Here is a 19,348-nt window from a genome sequence, read left to right on the forward strand (position 1 = left end):
AAGGCCAACAGTAGGGTCAGGTCGGAATCCTCATCTGTTTGACCTCCCTGTAGTCTCTGACGTAGAAACTTGGGGGACTGCTCTCTGTGGGTGATTCTCCTGGCCTCCCGCCTCCCTCCAGTGCTATAAGAGCTGTGGGCCCCCCTTGGATTCCAACCCCCAGCTCCTTCTCTCCCCATTCTTTGCATTTGCTCTGGGAAGGTCACCTCACCTGTGGACCCCGCAGGGCCCAGCCCATTAGCCCAGCTAGAAACTGGTATAGCAAGCTCTCCCAAGAGCCTCCCCCCAGTGACGGGTTCGCTGCCTCTACTCCTGATTGTGGTCAATGATGAGAGTGACCTCTGAAGTGCAGATTTGGTGAGGACCCTTCTTCTGTTCCCATGCCCTTTCCTCAGTCGGTTCGTGACCCAGACCTGCAGTTCCCCCTCCTGACTCTCCTCCCCTGAGTGCATATGATGGGTATTCAACGGATAGATAGTACCGGCCAGCTGTTACAGACACAGCAACTTTCAAGCAAGGAAGGTCACACTGGTGTGTCCCTCCTTCTTGAAACCGGACGCCTGGCAGAGGCTGAGGATCCTATACCCATGCAGCTCTAACCCGTAAACCCGTATCTGGGTCAACTGCAACAATCATCTAATTCCAATTCCCTCGCCCAGGTGAGTGTGTGGGATTTGGCAAACAGCAGAGGGCAATTTAAAGACAATTAGTCCTTGATGCTTTGAAGAAAGGAAAAAATTAACACATTTATCCCGTTTGCTCCCGAGGTTCAGTTAGAGGTACAAGTTGAGTTTCCAGAACCATTTGCTAGGAATGTGGGCAAATGGAAAGCTCTCAAAGGAAAAAGGAGAGGAACAGGGGTACAAAAGAACAAAGGCAAGTGCAGTGTGGCCACAACAAGGCAGGCAGGTGTGAGCGGGTGTGCAGAGGCAGCCAGAGACAAAGCTGCACCCATACTCCCTTCTCTCCATCCAGGCCACCTCCATGTACTTGGCTCCCTGGGAGTTATTCTACTACCTTTCCCTGCCCTGTGCTCTGGGTGATGATGACAACACCAGTACCAGAAGAGGTACTGCAGCAAGCCAGTCCCTCTCACAATCTGACCAACCACATCTGCTAAACCTACTGGGCAAAGCGGGCTGACCACATCTGAGGAGGGAGGGCCCGGACCATCAAGTGACCCCACTTTAGCTCCCCATGGAATTGAAAGGCAAGCTGCAAGCAGCCCTCTACCCGTTTCAACATCTCTACAGAATATTTCCCACAATGCTAGTATCAAAGAAACCAGTTATTATTTAGGGCAATGAGCACGTTTTCTCTCCTTCCCTACTTCCATTCATCAGGACTGCTGAAACCACTCAGTCAAGGGCCTCGTGGGTGCTGGAGTTCAGAGCTGGACCCCGCACTTTTCACAATGACTCCAAAGGCATCTCTACCCTCCCGTAAGTCCACCCTCACCAGGAGCAACACAGGAGGAGACCTGAGGACGGCAGCCCCGGACCCTGCCCAAGTTACTCACAGGGAGGTTTAGCTTGACGGCATCCACAGGCTGCTGGAAAGGCCACGCAAACTGGTGTTTCCATAGTGTCTTGAGCACCACTTTGAGCAGATATTGCAGTTGGTTGGTCTGCCTCTTGGGCTTGTTGGGGTTGGAAGTCTCCGGGGGAGGGGGGTTGGTGCTGGCTGTGTTGGCTTGCTGGGGTTGGGCCTGGGCCTGCGTTGTAGACATTTGGGTAGTTTCTAGTCCATCCCCCATTACTGGCAGATTTCTCAATCTCGTCCCAGGGCCGCTCTCCGCAGACATGCTACTGATCCCATCACATTCTTCACTGGGCACTCTACAAGGGAAGAGAAAAGCTACCATCAGAGACCAGGCAGCAGATGGGTGCCACTCACAATGACACATCTCCCAAGGCTGTGGCCTCCAAAGGCTGAGCTCCTCTGGTGAAGACTGATCAGGTTGGCTGGGGAGACACTCCATGCACTGACTAAAAGGGCCCCAGTGAGCGTGCTCCTCAAAGATTCATCATCCAGTAGGGAAGAGAGATCAGGTACCAACTCCGAGGGCCAGGACATGGAGTCTAGAGTCAACCAGGAGCTGGAAGGGTCTATGGGAGCTATGGAGTTCACAGGGAAGTGGGTACAATACGCGACAAACCAAGTTTTCACATCTGAGAGTTTTTACGGGACACTGTGTATGAGAGAGGATGATTTGCAAGCCCCAAATCATGTCGTTTTCATTAAAATTCTTATTTGTATTTGTGGCTCATGAAGCATCTAGCCAAGTGAGTAATTCCACTTGGTGAGTGGGGGCCAGGCAGGACGGAGCAGGAAGGCCAGGCTGCCCACTCCTGACTAGCCCACGCAGTCCACTGCTGAGTGCTCACACTTATGAAGAACATTTTCTTGGTAACTTAAATCATGCATGTTTGCTGATTACAGAAATACCACAAGGTAACTGTGGTAACATAAAAATGAATCCATACTTGACCTACTGTTCTATTAACCAGCTTTTCAAAGCTTATTTATAAAGGTGTAGAGGGGCACCTCCTGTGATCGGCTAGGGGCTTGGGGGTGGCACATGAGCCCTCCCCTCCATCAATGCTTTATTTATTAGCACTCTGTCCTGTGCACTGCCCTCAACAACGCCTGCTTCAAGACACACCATGAGCATCCCTGCAAGGCCGACTTTGTGCACCTGTCCAGTTATTCTAACAGGACAACCACAGGGCAGTGGGTTCATGTTTTTAATGTCAAACTGTCCCACAGAAACACACTAACCCAGTGGTCCCCAACCTTTTTGGCACCAGGGACCGGTTTCGTGGAAGACAATTTTTCCACGGAAGGCGGGGGTGGGGGCTGGGTATATGGTTCAGGTGGTAATGTGAGCGATGGGGAGAAACAGATGAAGCTTCACTCGCTGGCCCGCCGCTCACCTCTTGCTGTGCAGCCCGGTTCCTAACAGCCCGTGGACCGATGCTGGGGGTTGGGGACCCCTGCACTAACCCACCCCTTACTCAGAATGCCGAGTTTCTCCACTCTATTAATGAGAAGAAACATCTGCTCAAAAGTACTGATCTGCACTTTTTGTGCACTATTTTTCCGGCACCTTTCTGAGGGCAAGAAAAAGGAATAATCAGTCTCTGGAGAAAGAAAGACTGAAAGTAAGCTAGGAGCTGCCTGCATGTAATGAGCAACTCCAGTAATAAACCTAGGAGTTCAGTGAGGGTAAGAAAACCTCTGTGGCTGAGGAAGTCAGGCAAGGGCTTAGGAAAAGAGGGAAGATTTTTAGGACCACAGGTGCTCGTAGGCAGAGGGCACAAGAAAAAACACAGCAAGCTGGCTGGCTCTGTCACAGCTTTCTTTCTGGAACACACTTAGCACATACTAGGCACTCTAGTTGCTGATGAATTACTTTATAATTCAGTTCAAGTGTAATTTGAAACAAGGTTCTCACAGTGGTTTCTGTAAATGCAGTTCTAGCAAATTACCGAATTTTAAAGCACAAGGGGAGAACTTGTTATGTAAAAGCAACTCAGTGGTGAGTTCCTCATGGGGGGCTGTGGAGAGCTGGACCTCTTGGCCCGAGGCCTGACAAAACTGACATGGCCAGGGAGATCGCTTTCCTTCCAGGGTGCTCTGGTTGATTACAGGTCTAGTTATCAAATGGCCAGAGAGAACACATGAAAAGAGTGCTGCTCCAAGGAAAAGGCTGCCGCAGGGCGGGAACCTGTGCGGGAGCAGCCCATGGCCACTGCATGCAAGACTCTGGATCTTAGCAATTGTCCAATGCTGGAGGAAGGGCGTGTTACAGCAGTGCGAGTTAGGTGTCTAGATGTGGTCTTGCATCTGATGCTAAACTTAACTATTTAATGATGTCCAACTGCTTTCAAGATGCCAGCAAGAATTTAAGAGTTTACGCCCTCCCAGGTAACTCCCAAGACCCAAGAGGAAAGGGACAGCTCCTATGACAACTTCTAAGTTCTCTACATGGAGAACAGCAGCCCAGGAAGAACACTCACAGGAAGGAGGGTTTGCAGGTGCAAAGCCGATCCCTGGTACCTCTCTTGCACACACGGTGCTAGAGATGGGGAAGGGACACCCAAAGCTAAAACCAGATGGGCATTTGGCTTAAGAATGTGATGGGGACTGGAGGTGGAGACTGGCTGGCCAGCAGCCCGTGGAAAGCATCCCCAAAGCCAAGAGAGCAGTGTGCTAGGAGTTCAGGACCACGAAGGGACACTTCCTGAAGCAACTTAATTTGATGATGGGCTGATGAAACTTTGCAATAGCACAACAAGCTCGAAGGAGCATTGTGGACTACAATAGTTTCCAAAGGCAGACATGACTGGACAGGCCTGCTTCAGGCTCTGGGGATACAAGGCACTTCCCTTTTCCCATCAGGGGTACTTCTGGTACAAGTATGGCCAGAACTAAGGGCCATGTGGTCCTGGGAAGAAGTGTCATGCAATGAATCAAGGTGGGACAGTGGGGATGGAGGTGCTACTGGTGGGAGGGAGGTACATGAAGTGCACCTGGCTGGGAGCTTGGAAAGGACAGGGTGGATCCTGGAGCCCTGACTTGAGTAAACATACCCCAAAGAAAGCAGGATGGGGCCACATACAGATCCAGGGAGAGGGAGCATCCAAAGGCTGGGATAAGGTGTAGAATCATCAGAAAGGGCTTGCTCAGAGAAGAGAAGAGAAGAGAGGGAAGAAAGAACAAGGGGCTAGGCTGAATCACTTGACACTGAGTGTAATGTGGGAGGAAGGGAGGAATCTGGCTGAGAGCATGTCACTGCTGACCTAAGGTGAAGCAGGATGTGAGGGCAGCCTAAGGAGGCGACAGAAGGAGGCAGTACCTGGAAGCTGCATTTGGCTGTGCATGGAGCTTTGCAGACAAAAAGCATGCCTTCCATTCCTAAAGTGACTGGGCAAGGAAGAGAGAAAAGATTTCTCCAAGTTCTGAGGTTTAGTTGATAAAGAGTGGGACCTCAATCTCAGAGAAGCAGGGTCTATAGCCACCTGCAGAGTGACATGCTAGGGCTCAGGTGGGGCCATGGGAGGGTTCACAGAACCGTGTCCCTGAAGGCACCAGGGAAGCACAGACTGCCTTTAGGTAGATGGCGTTTAATTACTTACTCCCCTCTTTTCATTTCTTTTTATTCTCATTCCAGCATTGATAAGCAAAGTCCCTGTTTGTGCCAGTGTGAAAGGTGCTCAGAGGTGTCAGCAGACGATACTATTATTTGGATGGAATTTAACATCATTGTTTTGTTCTTGTGGTTTTTAATTTTACTGATATCCATGTGTGGCTCCTGATTTAGTTTCCTTTCAAAATAAAGGTACTATAAACAAAACAGTAAACTCATTAAAAAAAAAAAAGAAAAACCCCACAGTTAAGGATACAAGTATCAAGACAGGGAAGGACAAGGATACAGTGGGAGTGGTGAGGGCAGCCTGGCCTGTGGCCTCACTCTGTGACCCTCTCCAGAGGAGAGCCAGCCAAGACTTACTGCAGATTCCGGGTGGGGAAGCCAGTGGGCTAGGAGAATTTGTAGAAAACTGCTGGAAGCAGGCAGGACGGAGAGGCATCCACAAGATGGCAGAGACTATGGAGCACTCCCTCGCAAACCCTCCACAGGTAAGTGGATGGGGATGATCTTTTATTGGGCAACAACAGAAACTGGGCTTTGGGGCTAGTAAGACAGAAGGGGGAGACGCTAGCCACAAATGAGATACAGAGAGATACAGGATATGCTGAGTGCTTGGACACAAGTATTGACAGAGGAGCAGCACCACAGAGAAGGAAATATGTCAGTGGGGTTTAAGGACACCTGGAGTCGGCTGGGAGAGGGTTTTCATGCAGCAGGATCAACATGCCCAAAGGAGCAAAAGGGGATGAATGTAACTCTGGCCCCATCAGGAAGGGAGTCTTGGATGTGCTGGAGAAGCAAGCAAGGGAGGGAGGGTGGCATTAAGTGAGGATCTCGTTAAGTGAGGATCAAGAATGATGTGCAGTTTGGTTTCCACTATTAGAGCTCTCCTAGAAAGCAGCTCAGGAATTACACAGCCAAGCATGTGCCAGGTGAGCTATGGCACACAAAGGACAGGAGCAGCCCCATCCTGAAGGAGACATTCTGGCCCTAGGACAGTGGAGCTCTGTCAGCCACAAGGATGCAGGTTGCTGGGGGGGGGGGGGGGGGAGCCAAGCCCATCCCACCAGGAGGAAGCAGCCCCACAAATTTTCCATTAAGTAATGACATTCTGGAACTCCTCAAGCAGTGTCCCCGAGGCAAGATGAAATCAAGGTAAATGACTTCTGGAGCTTCCGGGCTGGGCTGTGCCTGTTCTCTCTCCAAATGGACTCTCAGCAAAGCCAAAGGATGGAGGGCTCTGGACACAATCACTTTCCTTCACCTTCAAGCCAGGCCCACATGGGCCCTTGAAGCAAGGAAGCTGAATTTTCTGCTCAAAAAATGAACAGACCTTTTTCTACAGAAAAACTGACCCTTTAACTTTGTCTTATCTCTGCTTTAAATCACTACGTCTACCACAGAGGCCAAAACACCCTTTTTAGCCTGCCAGCTCACATCTGACAGTGACATTTAAATCCTCACAACTCTGAGATTGCTTCTAGCCTCATCCTCACTTTAAAGATAAGGAAACCAGGGCACAGAGAAGTAACTTACCCAGGAAGTGGAAAGATAGGCCACTTCTATTATGGGCTGCTGTGGCCCATAATCTGACACGATTCCTGGGAAGTTTCAGTTGAGCTTTGAGAAATCCCCATTTGTGAGCTGAACATGCACCCCCAGGAGGGTCCAGTGCAAACAGCCAGGATGGGCTGGCCCATCTTAAGTAACATGAAAAACTAAGCACAAGACCCACATACTTGTAACAACTGAGGTCAATTTATAAGGAAAAAAAATGCTGGAGGTTGCCAGCTCAAATGAGAAGGCATGATACGTGTTTGACAGATGAGATGGGATCCATAAATATATCAAAGTTTGTCTTACGACGCTCTGAGGACAACCAATGACAGGTGACACCCACGGCTCCGATATGAGGGATCATGAAATACGACAACTGAGCCATGGGGATAACCATGGGATGCTTTGGGCTCCTGTTCTGTACCCACTTGGGGCCCAGGCAGGACTCGCACCTCAAGAAGCCACACCCAGACAGTCTGTAGCTTGCAGCTCAGCCCTCCCAGGACTGTGGGCAAGTAAACTCCTTGGGAAACTTTAAGAATTGGGAAACTTTAAGAAGCCATTCATGCATACTGCAGCAAAACACCAGAATCTCTAGTCTGTTGTGGGCCAAGAAAGAGAGGCACTGGTGAGCAGCGCTATGTGAGAGCCAACACAACCCTTCTAAGGCACAGATCCAACTGGGTTGACACCTCGGGTAAATTCTTCCCACAGTGGTCGCCTCTACCCTGCACCGTCCCGGCCCCTAGCGTCAACACTCCAAACAACATGGTGGCCACAATGGGCACCTTCTCTGTCACCTTCATGCCTTTCATTTGCTGTACCTGGTGCTTCCCTGATCTCTGTCTGGTGACTCTGATGGTCAGCCCCCCCACACACACACCTGGGAGCCCAAGGGCAGGGCCATCTTTACTTTATTCTTGTCCTCAATACACAGCAAGTACTCAGTGAACGACTCAGGGGCTACAGTGACCACACACGATTGTCACCCTGGGGCTTCTAGCTCAATTTCAAAGCTCTGGAGAAGGAAATCAGCTCGCAATCTCACACGGAAAATTGCTCAGCCAATGCATCCCATCTGAGCTACATGCCAGGCTTGGGGACTCTGCAGTCGACATGATGTTCTTTGAGTGATTAAGCAATACCTGGGTGAGTATGTGAAAAAGAATGGCAGGGTTGCTGTAGCCATGGACAGAGAGGGTGTGCACTGCTGTGGTGCGTAAGGCAGAGAGGGACAAGGCTTGTGATGGACAAGGGAAGGCACAACTGATGCAATAACACAGGCACAGGCCTGGAGGCAGGAGAGATACCAGTGCATATGAAGAGCTGAAAGGAGGACAGGCAGGATGGGACAGTGCAAGGGCCATGTGACCATGCTGGGCTTTTGTCCTTCACAAGTCCCAGACTGTGGGGTAGGGAATAGTAGTTCATCCTCAACTATACCTGCACACAGCAGCACGCTGTTTACAGATGCAAAAGATGGGATGCATGGGGACAGGGTAAATCAATGAGGGTGCACACAGGGTGCTCTCTGTGTGCTCTCAATCCTACAGGAAATGAATGGCTCTCAGCACCATGGCTCAATGGGGAAAAGGAGGCTGAAAACGCAAACTTATAAATCTATCTGCAGATATGGGGGAATTAATTGGATTCGCATGACAAAGTATACCGTCTTCAACCAATTCAACCGAAGTTTTACATCTGAAAGATCCAAATACGCTCTTCCCTCTCTGTTTTCACAATGACCTGTGGTCAAGAGGTGGGAGCCAGCAAGTATTGTGTTGAGATACTTGAAGGTCAAGGGACAGGAAGAGAATTTCACCTATTGTTTCCAACCCAAAGAAGGCTGCATGACCCAACTGTGTGTCTGATTTCTGGATCTACTCCCAACAGGTATCTTACAACATCTTCCCAGTTTAGAGGAATAAGAAGAAAAAGATGAAGAGACATTAGATGGTCCGTGTCCTGGTTCCCAAACTGAGCGTTGAAGCACCACAGGGTGTCACAGTAACTCAGAGAGGCACTGTGGGAACCAGCAGCACAAGGTAATTCATCATGTTAGACTGCACCATATTCCTTTTGACAATATCATATCTTACAAAGCCTGAATTTAGGTTGCTGTGATAAAAAGCAAATATAGTTGGCCCTTTGTGTCTGCAGATTCAACCAACAGCAGATCAAAAATATTTGGGGGGAAACATTCTAGAAAGTTCCAAAAAGCAAAACTTGAATTTGCTGTGCACTGGCAACTATTTACATAGAGTTTACACTGTGTTTACAATTATTTACATAGTGCTTACATTGTATTAGGTATAAGTAACCCGGAGATAATTTAAAGTACAGGACAGAGGACATGCAAACACTATGCCATTAAAAAAAAAATTTTTTTTTTACTGTAGTACAGCTGATTTACAATGTTGTGTTAGTTTCTGCTGTACAGCAAAGTGAATCAGTTATACATATACACACATCCATTCTTTTTTAGATTCTTTTCCCATATAAGCCATTACAGAGTACTGAGTAGAGTTCCCTGTGCTATATACAGTAAGTCCTTATTAGCTGTCTATATTATACATAGTAGTGTGTATATGTCAATCCCAATCTCCCAATTTATCCCTCCCCTCCCCTTTCGCCACTGGTAACCATTAAGTTTGTTTTCTACACCTGTGACTCTTTCTGTTTTGTAAGTTCATTTGTATCTTCTTTTTTAGATTCCACATATAAGCAATATGTGTCTTTCTCTGTCTGACTTACTTCACTTAATATAAATCTCTAGGTCCATCCATGTTGCTGCAATATAAGGGACTCGAGCACCTGCGGATTTGGGTGCCTAGCAGTGTGTGTGTGTGTATGTGTCCTCGAACGAATCCCCCACTGATACCAAGGGACGACTGTACCATGTAAAAACCAACGTGGGATAGGAAATGTGGGTGGCAGGTGTCTAAGGTTCTGGTTCTAAGGTTTGAGGAGTTGTGCGGTACCCAACAGGCACACACATTCCATAAGGAACTGGCTGTAGTAATGCAAGAATATCATATTTCTCCCTTCAATTTATGTGCCCCCCTCCCAAACAGCTATACCATTGTTGCGACGTTAGTACTTATTCAGTTGTTTCTATCTAACTACCTAATAAACAAAATTGTTAGGTAATTCCTTTGGCCTAAGATCATGATGAAAAAATTGAGATGCTAACGATGCTGTGAACCAAGAAAGTTTGGGAACCTCTGGGTGGGCTAATGAAAATAAAAATGTCAGTTCTTTTCCTATGTTTACAGACCCCTAATTAAGCACTCCTGCTTTCAAGGATATTGTTTGCTATCATTCCAACTCATCTAAGGACAGATAGTATTTAGCAGCCAACACAATTGCAATGTTTTTCAAATTTCAACAGAAATATTTTCTTTCCTGGAGATTAGGAGGCGAGACAGACATAGGGTAGGCTTGGGTCTAGGCTTCTGAAGGCAAGCAAGAGAGGAAAAGAGAAAGGCTGATGGCTGGAGATTCAGTTCCAGTTCTGTCCATTGTGAGAGGCTGACAGTTACACTCTGTACTTGTAGTTCCACCTTAACTCCTGGTGTCCCAGAGGGCCCATGAAGCCCAGTGACCCCACCTTGACTCTGTCCTGTCCATTCACTCACCTCCATCCTAAAGTGATACAGCACGCCGGGAGCAAGATGCAAGGGAAGGCAGGAACAGTGCAGGTTAACTGGAAAGCTTCATGAACTCTCCCAAGAAACAGTGACCATACTCAGCAGAGCTTTATGCAAGCTACCACCACACACATCTGTGCTAGGGCCTAGAAAAGCTGACCAGTAGGTAATTGCTGCTTCCTGGGCTGATGCCCTGTATTGAACACTTATTTAATCCTCACAGCAAGCCTACATGGGAGGTGGTGGCATCATCACCTTCATCTTCATCCTCCTGGCAACAAAGAAACAAAGTGGGTGGTGGTCTGGTCAGCAGGAGGTCACCTAGGGCTGTGTGTCTCTTGAGTGCTCTGCTCCACAGCTGCCTCTGCTCACCAAACCCAGGGGCAAAGGCCTAGTCAACTGCTGGGCCCAGAGGGTCTGTTGTTTGGCTGAGGGCACCCCACCTCCATGTCCTGGCATGTATTAATCAACAGACTTTCCCTCTCTGCAGAAGCAGCCGAATGTCACATGACCCTCAAGCAATTTCCAAAGAATTTCACCCCCGCAAACAAATCAAAGTCAAGATAATTCTCACAGCACCTGGCCATCTGTGACTTGGCCCACATCATGGGTGAAATCAGCAGTACACTTCCCTGCTGATGCCATGGGGAGGGGGGTCAAGGGGAGTGGAGACCAAATTATTTATGCTTCCCAAGCAGTAAATGGTCAGAGTGGCTGTGGCTTGAACTCGTTTCATGCCAAGAAAAATGCTGGCCAATGCCAGCTGACCCTAGTCTCTCAAGAAATTACAAGTTCACAGTAGCATTCACCCTTCAGACAAAGAAGGACCCCTCCCCATCACTGAAAGGTTCTCTTATAAAGAATCACTTGGGAGGCAAGAGCAAGAGTCTAACCAGGGACAGAGAAGGGGATGGGGGACCCTGACTTTGGTAAAAACCTGGCAATTTCTCAATACTAGTCAATCTGCAGTAAATCTTATCCTGTGCTAGGAACATCTTCCTTGAAATGTTAGTTACACTGGCTATGGAACACTAGTATCAGAAGGTACGTTTCCTCCTGATCCCAGAGCAGAAGCTACTTCCCATTCAGTGAAGGCCCGTTCCACAGTGTGATCTGTGTCAGAAGGGAAGCACAAACAGGATTACTTTTCCATCTGACCGGCTCAGGCGGCTGCTGAGAACAGTGCTCGTGTCATCAGCCAGACTGAGGTGTCTGGAGCCTGGCCAGTGGTTGTGTGCTGAGGCAGCTCTTAGAAGCCTTAATCCTCCTTCATGCAGCTTGTACATGCCCCGCCCCCTGCCCCCTGGACTTGCCAAGCAGGGACCCATCACCTCAGACTCAAGCTGGCAGCTGCCTTGAACCAGGCGACCCAAAGTGGAGATGAGCTAGCCTTCCTGCTAAGGGTGTGTAGACACACTCTAGCTCTCTGTCCCCCACTGGAGGGAACCAGGCCCACAAGGACCTTGCAGCCAGGAAGACCCCGGCAGGCCACAAACCCCATCAATGAGAATTCCAGTCCCTTTGCTTTAGAAACCAATCAGCAGGCACATTAAATTAGGAGCAGTGAAAGTTTTGCACCATCTTTTCCCTATGAAAGTTGCCAGCAGCTGGAGGTACAGTAAAAGGTTCCATTGTGACACACGGCTTACATCATGGTGTTGTTGGTTAAATCTGGGCAGACAATGTGTGAATTTAAAACGTTCCTGAGATGGGCATGCAGTTAAAAAGAAAGCAAAACTTTGATATGGACAAGATCAAAACTACTAAAACAGCAGGGGGAGGCTAATTTTTCCTACAAAGGGCCAGACAGTAAATATACTCAGCTGTGCAAGACATACAGTCTTTACAATTCCTCATTCTACTGTTGCTGTATCATGAAAGCAGCCTGCTAACAATCTTTAGACGAATAGCTATGGCCGTGTGCTGATAAAATTCAGATTGGCCCACAGGCCTTAGTTTGCAACTCCTTCCATAGATTTCTAGACTTTGCGTCAAGGTGAGGGAAATGTAGGTGACAAAATGCTATGTTAGAAAAGCAAAATGCACAATACAGATAAAATTAGGTAAAGATATACAAGTGGGTGATTACGTGAAACCATAAAATGAAGTGGGATATTGTGGTGGGTCTGTGGACCACTACACCTATTTACATTTAAAAACCAACCAACTGGGGCTTCCCTGGTGGCACAGTGGTTGAGAATCCACCTGACAATGCAGGGGACACGGGTTTGACCCCTGCTCTGGGAAGATCCCACATGCCGCAGAGCAACTAAGCCCATACGCCACAACTACGGAGCCCGCGTGCCGCAACTACTGAAGCCCACATGCCTAGAGTCCATGCTCCACAACAAGCGAATCCACCGCAATGAGAAGCCTGTGCACTGCAACAAAGAGTAGCCCCTGCTCGCCGCAACTAGAGAAAGCCCGCACGCAGCAACGAAGATCCAACACAGCCAAGAATAAATAAATTAAATAAATTAAAAACAACAACAACAAAAAACAACCAACTAATAATCTGCCCCCTTTCACAAGCCCCCACTGACCTCTCTGTTAGTGTGATCTTTTGATCTGTCTGCCTCTTTACCTGGTGAGCTGGCCTCCAGGCACTGCTTCTCAAAGCAGTCTTGACCTGGCCAAGTCTCCAAGTTAGAGGCTGGAAGACTGACAGAAATACAGTGCCATTAATTCAAACTCTGCATTCCCACTGACCTAGGTCTCAGGTTGTGCCCTTCATAGGTAAGGTAAGACTGACATTTTCTTCTGGTTGCCTCTTGTAAAGTTATTACTCCTACTTCTCTGTCTGCCATTACTTTTAAACCTTTTATTTTTAAGTGATTTTGTTTTCCAAAAGAGCTGTTCTGGTTTATGTAACACTGAGATTAACCTACACTACAATATGAAGTGCCAACAAAACAGGCTGTTATTTCACGTAGAAAAATCCTGCTTTGAGAGGTGGACTCCAATATGGCCACAGAGTCATGCAGATCGCAAAGCCAAGGCAGGCAGTGAGGCCAGGCACTTCCTCTGCCTAGATGAGAGTTTCCCAGTAGGAAGGAAGCATAGGTAACGATGGAGAACAGAAGAATCTGCAAGGAAGCAAGAATGGGAGATGGTGTTCACTTCACAAAAGATAAAGTACTGAAGTGAAGAAAATGTCTAAGAGTGAGAAACTAGGATTAGCCAAACAAGGCTCAAAGTACAGTCTTGGGTGGCGTGGGTGTAGATCAGAAAGCTTTTGAGAGTGATGTCACATTGGTTCTCTGGAACCCTCCCACTTCCAGCAAAAGGATAAAATCCAAGCTCATGGTCCTCATGAATGAAATTTAAAACTAGTACAAAAAAAACAACTATGGTGTTTTCTAGCATGCCAAACATCAGGGAAACATGTTAGTGCTGACCTCCAAGCAAGTGGTCAAAGTCAAGCTGTTTGGGAATTTGAGAGGCCAAGAGGAAGGTAAATGAAGTGCAGATGATGAACAACCTCCAACAGCCGATGGGCAGCACCACATGGGCGACAGGCAGTTTACTGTCTGTGGCTGAAATGTTCCAGAACATGCCAGCTCACAGGCACACAGTTAGTCCTGCTATGTTTAATAAAACTGATGAATAGACCCATGAGTGGGAAAGGTGACATTCCAACCAACTTTCCTACAATTTCATTCCCTGGGAAGCAACCTCCATGAGTATGCAAGGCTAACAGGGTGGGAGATATCCCTACAAGAGCACATCATGTCTCTAAGCTTCTCTTCAAAGCAGCAGAATGGTAGCTGAGAGGCAGACTCAAGACTACACTTACTAGGGAAAAAAGGGGCCCAGGAAGATGGCTAACACAAGAGCTTCCAGAGACACCATTACCCTGACATCCAAGTGACACTTCAGCCTTGACCACCAAGACTCCTCACTGAGAGGGAAGGCCAAATCAGTCCCTCAAAGGCCAAGAGGAGACATGGAGACAGACCAAGGAGCCAGGAACAGACACATCTATCAAGGACAAGGGCACACACTGACTCAGAATTTAGAGATGCAGGAGAGCTTAGTTACCTTGATGAAGAGCTAATGCTTATGGGTGACCTCTTCTTTAATGATATTACCCTCTGACCTTCACTGTGAAGCTGAATTTTAAAAGAAAGATCTGAGAAAAAGAAGGGTACATCTGTCATTATCAGGCACTCTCAAGAGGTGGCTCCAGCTAAGATGACTTTTCTTCTTACCTTGCCTCACCTTTCATCAGGTACAGAACCCAAATAACAATGAGAGCTGACAGTGTCTAAACTAGACATGCACTGCCAAGGATACAGCAAAGGCTGGTGCTCTAACAGTCAAGCAGCCCCAGGGAAACAGGCCGAGTGGCCCTGGCTTCCACACACCATTGACTTCCAGACAGGTGCTTCTCCTCTCAGGTAAGGGCAAGCCACCTCCATGCACTGCAAGGAGGTCTCTGCCCTCAGCAAACATTCAATGTTTACTTTTGCTCTCAGGATCTAATCATGTCAGTTTCAGGTGGATGTGTGGATTTAAATAACCAACCTCCTCTAGATCTCAGTAACTTTCAGAGTGCAAAGAAGCCAATCAGGGACAAAACTCACACTATTTCAGATGAGAACAGCTAGGGAAGCAAAGAACTTGACAGGGATCTGTTTCTTTGTGAAAACTAATGTTTCTGTTTGCCATTAATTCCACCTAACTTCCACTGAAGTAAATGATCCACAGAAGTCAAGTGCCCCAACTCTGACAGACAGGAAAGTGGATACAGGTGCTGAAGAGAAAAGGTCAAACGCTACAAAGCATGTTTGATCTCTAAGGCGGGGGGTGGGGGTGGGGTGCCCCCATCCCCCCCCATCCCAAGCCTCCAGCCACTCTGCTCTGGGCAGCTGGGCCTTGCTGCAGGCAGTGGCCACTGGCAAAGCCAGCCCTAGGTGCTGTGCCCCAGGGGACCTCAGCTGCAGCAGAATTTCACAGACTCAGATTCTGCTGCACAGCCCAAGTTTACTCCTTGGCAGACATGGTCAGGTCAGCTTGTCCTTAGCATCCACTTAAGAAAATAAGAGTTGCTCACTGGTGAGGAGCTCTCAGCCCATCAGAAACCAAAACCCCTGCCCCAGTACACAGACTATCACACTCCCAATGAACCTGCAGCATTTCCTGGAACTCCTTGCCGCTTTTTTATTAAAATCAGGAATAACATTTAAGGATGTGGAACTAACGTTCATCATACATGAAGCTCAAACCAAGGTCTAGTGCACAGAATGACTGAATAAAAAAATGAAAATGTGTGCACACGCACATCTCAGTGAAAACGCCACCTGCACTCACTGGGTTTAGTTAACTGGTTTGCAAGCCGTGCATGGGGAAAGCTGGAGACCCACAATGCTAGGCAGCTTGAGGTCCATGGCCCTTCCCTACCTCTCCACATAACTCTCTGGCATTCTATGAGTTCTTCTAGACTCCATGCCCGGTGCGTCTCACCCAGCGGAGAGCAGAGCTGAACTGGGCTGGTGCCCCCACTACCCTCTCTGGGGTCTCAATGTCCTCCCACCAATGATTCCCATATCTCTGTGCTGCTTGGGACCTGGGGCAAAGAGCTACACAGAAGAGGAGCAGAGAAGTGTTCTCCTCCCAGGTAACCAGTAACACAGATGGGCTGCCTTGTTCCTCCCACCCCCCACAAGCCTTACGCAGATGAGAGATGCATCTGGGCCCCTTCCCTCCACCAGTCTAACACTTAGTGGAGAAGCAAAGGCTTCAAGAGGTGTGCCCAGCGTCAAGTGCTCAGAGGCCCCCAGGCCTTATTAGGACAGGACAGAAATGAGAAAGAGAATCCAGCTGAGAATTCACCAAAAAACAACAGGGCCCAAAGTCTTCAGTAGCCTAGAAAAGGAAGTCAGAGGAGGACCTGGTGGATGGTGGCAATGCAGGCTGCTGCACAGAGGAAGAGATCCTTCACACCTGTACCATATCTACATGTGCCTAATAGAAATAAATGTGATCACTCAAGCAAGTTAACAGTATATTTCACTGAACCCAATACACCCAAAATATCATTTCAATGTGTAACCACTATAAGAAACAGACATTTTACATTTTTTTTCATACTAAATGTCTGAAATCTGTGCGTACTCCACTCTTTAAGCACATCTCAATTCAGGAGCTAACTTTTCATTCAAAATATTTGCTCTGTATGTAGATTTTATAAAGTTTAAAGTTAAAAAAGTAGATTCACGGACTTCCCTGGCGGTCCAGTGGTTAGGGCTCTGCACTTCCACTGCAGGGGGCATGGGTTCGATCCCTGGTCAGGGAACTAAGATCCCACATGCCACACGGCGTGGCCAAAAAAAAAAAGAAAAAGTAGATTCACATATCCAAGATGTTCCAAACATACTTCAATGTTCTCCAAAACTAAATTGGCATCCGTTTTAAAATCTTAATTAGAAATCAATAAAATTTAAAAATTCAGTTCCTCAGTTCCAGTTGCAACTCATCATCATTTTGATGATGCTCAAGAGCCCCAAGACGTTAGGGCTGATCTTACTGTAAAGATGTAGAAGGTTCCTCCTGTAGAAGCTAGGAGGGCTGGGGCATACACATTAGGAACTCAGCTCCAGTGCCAAAGGGACCCAGACCATTACACATTCAGGGTTGGTTTGACCCTAGTCAGTTCATACCCGCCACCTTCATCACCCACAGATCCACCTGTGCTTTACACCAACTTGCTATTTATAAACAAATATATTTATTTAAAAGAAAACATTAACATATCACATGCAATGTGTGAACCTGTCTGAACAGGAGATAGACATTTTGGGAGACAACATGGGAATTCTTAATATGGGACCCAATTATTGTTGATTTTCCACAATGTTTATTGTGGTTTTATAGGACAATGCCCTTATTAAAGAAAAAAAAAAAGAATAAAAACTTATACCTTTTATATTACTTATCCTTCTACTGTGGCAAAATACACATAATATGAAATTTACCATTTTAACCCTTTCTAAGCATACAGTTAAGTGACATTAAGTACAATCACACTGTTGGGCAACTATCACCACTGTCCAGCTCCAGAACTTCTTTCATCTTGCAAAACTGAAACTCCGTACCCATTAAACACTAACTCCCCATCTCCTCCTCCCTCCAGCCCCTAGTATAAACACCATTCTACTTTCTGTCTCTAAGAATCTGACTACTTTAAGTACCTGATATAAGTGTAATCACACAGGATTTGTCCTTTTGTGTCTGGCTTCTTTTACTTAACAAAATGTCCTCAAGGTTCATCCATGTGTAGCATGTATCAGAAGTTCCTTCCTTTTTCACGGCTGAGTAATATTCCATCGTATAGATACACCATATTTGTTCACTCATCCCTCCATGGACAATTGGGTTGCTTCCACTTTTTCACCATCATGACATACTGCTATGAACATGGGTATACAAATATCTGTTGGAGTCCCTGCTTTCAAGAAAATGCCTTTATTCTCAAAGAAATGTTTGCTGAAGTACATAAGGTAAGATATCACATCTGCGACTTACTTTCAAAGGACTGAGAGGAAAAAAAAAAACCTGTGCGTCGATAAATAAAACAAGTGTGGCAAAATATTAACTGGTGAATCTACTTTTTATAGCTATGAAAATTTTCAAAATTAAAAGAAAAAAAATCATTAACTTAAAAACCAGCACCAACTGCCATAAAGAGAAAGTCAGTGTAAAAATAAGGACAATGAAAACAATGTTGGCATGGCTGCTAGGCCAAGATTCTTAGCGGCACTCAATGTATACAAAGGGAGATTAGCAACTGATGACACTTCTTCCTCAAAGTGACAGAAGGACTGTGGGAAAGTGAAAAGATAAATGTGCCCTTCTCCCATGGGGATTGCTAGTCCTGGTACTAGCTGAAGTCATGCCACTTAGGGGTTAGGCATCCCACAATCTGGTAACATTGTTGAGCGGTTGGAGAGCAAATATATCATGGAGACTATTGCAGGAACAAATCAAGACCAAATTGGGGGGGGGGGGCATGCGGAAAATGGGGTCAGACCCAAAGATAATTTAAGAGGACAAGTCCCAGCTGTTGAGGCCAAAAGGGAGCCCAGGATTAACTGCTGAGCCATCATAAGACAAACTTGTATCTGGGTATAGGAGCAGAGAACACCAGAGCTGAGTAACAGGACTGAGTGAGACCATTCGGGACATTGTGTGTCCAGAGAGAAGAGTGCCCAAATTGAAATCCCTGCCAGGGGAGTAGGCAGAGTCGTGGGAATCAGCAGCCTCCTGGATGGTGAAACCACAGGGCAGGTAAGAAGTGGTAGGTGTGGGCCCGTGGTCTCAGGCACCACAGCTGCTCCTGGGGTTTTCAATGAGACTGTTGGTAACTTGGGGGGTGGGGGGGAACCAACCACAGAAGTTCGTCCTCCGAGAGTTGAATAGTTGATGTGAAAAGGGAGGAAGCGGAAACCATTCCAGAAAATGTTTAATGTGAGGTACACAAAGGCTTTTAAAGCATCAAGACGTTGAAGGAGAGTTTTGGATCAAGGCGAACACACCAAAGACAGAGACAAGATGAGAAAATAACTTCCAAAGAAGGTTCCAGAGCCTGGGCTAAGATCCTGCAGGGCCCCCGGGTTCCTCATAACTAGAGGAAGGGGACTGGAACACAGGTTCCAGTTATAAACTTAGCTCCTTCCCAGAGGCTGTTTTGTGAGGCACACGCAGAATTCAGCCAGGACTACTGACACTACCCTGAGCCCTCCACAAACTTGGATGGCGCCTCCCACTAGTATTCAGGAGAACGGAGCCATTTTGCATTTCCCTTGTTCTGGCCTCAGCAGCCAGTGCTACCCAGGATCGTGTGCTGCACCAGGCCAATGTGAGGAAGTCAGCACATGAGGGTGACTTCAGAATAGGGTGGGGGCGCCGACCCGGGCAGATGAAGGAAGGCAGAGCTCTGAGTCCACCCTCAATGAACAGCATGAATGAGCTCTTTCTATGGCAA

The 19,348-nt window shown here is 47.3% G+C and overlaps 1 protein-coding gene across 8 annotated transcripts in view; it reads right to left on the reverse strand.

Annotated features, from left to right (window-relative positions):
* Positions 1-19,348, reverse strand: part of BRD4 (bromodomain containing 4) — an 81,496-nt gene that overhangs the window by 32,456 nt on the left and 29,692 nt on the right. For 6 of the 8 annotated variants that reach the window (XM_082457635.1, XM_082457636.1, XM_082457638.1 and 3 more), the window contains exon 2: positions 1,520-1,838. In XM_082457635.1, the coding sequence (XP_082313761.1) occupies positions 1,520-1,804 (285 nt within the window). In that variant the 5' untranslated portion in view covers positions 1,805-1,838. Of the gene's footprint in view, positions 1-1,519; positions 1,839-19,348 lie in introns of those variants that run through there. The other 2 variants (XM_082457640.1, XM_082457641.1) reach the window with 2 other exon arrangements.

This window comes from Balaenoptera physalus (assembly GCF_965194825.1).
Source record: "Balaenoptera physalus genome assembly, chromosome: 3".
In the NCBI taxonomy this organism is placed as follows: Eukaryota; Metazoa; Chordata; class Mammalia; order Artiodactyla; family Balaenopteridae; genus Balaenoptera; species Balaenoptera physalus.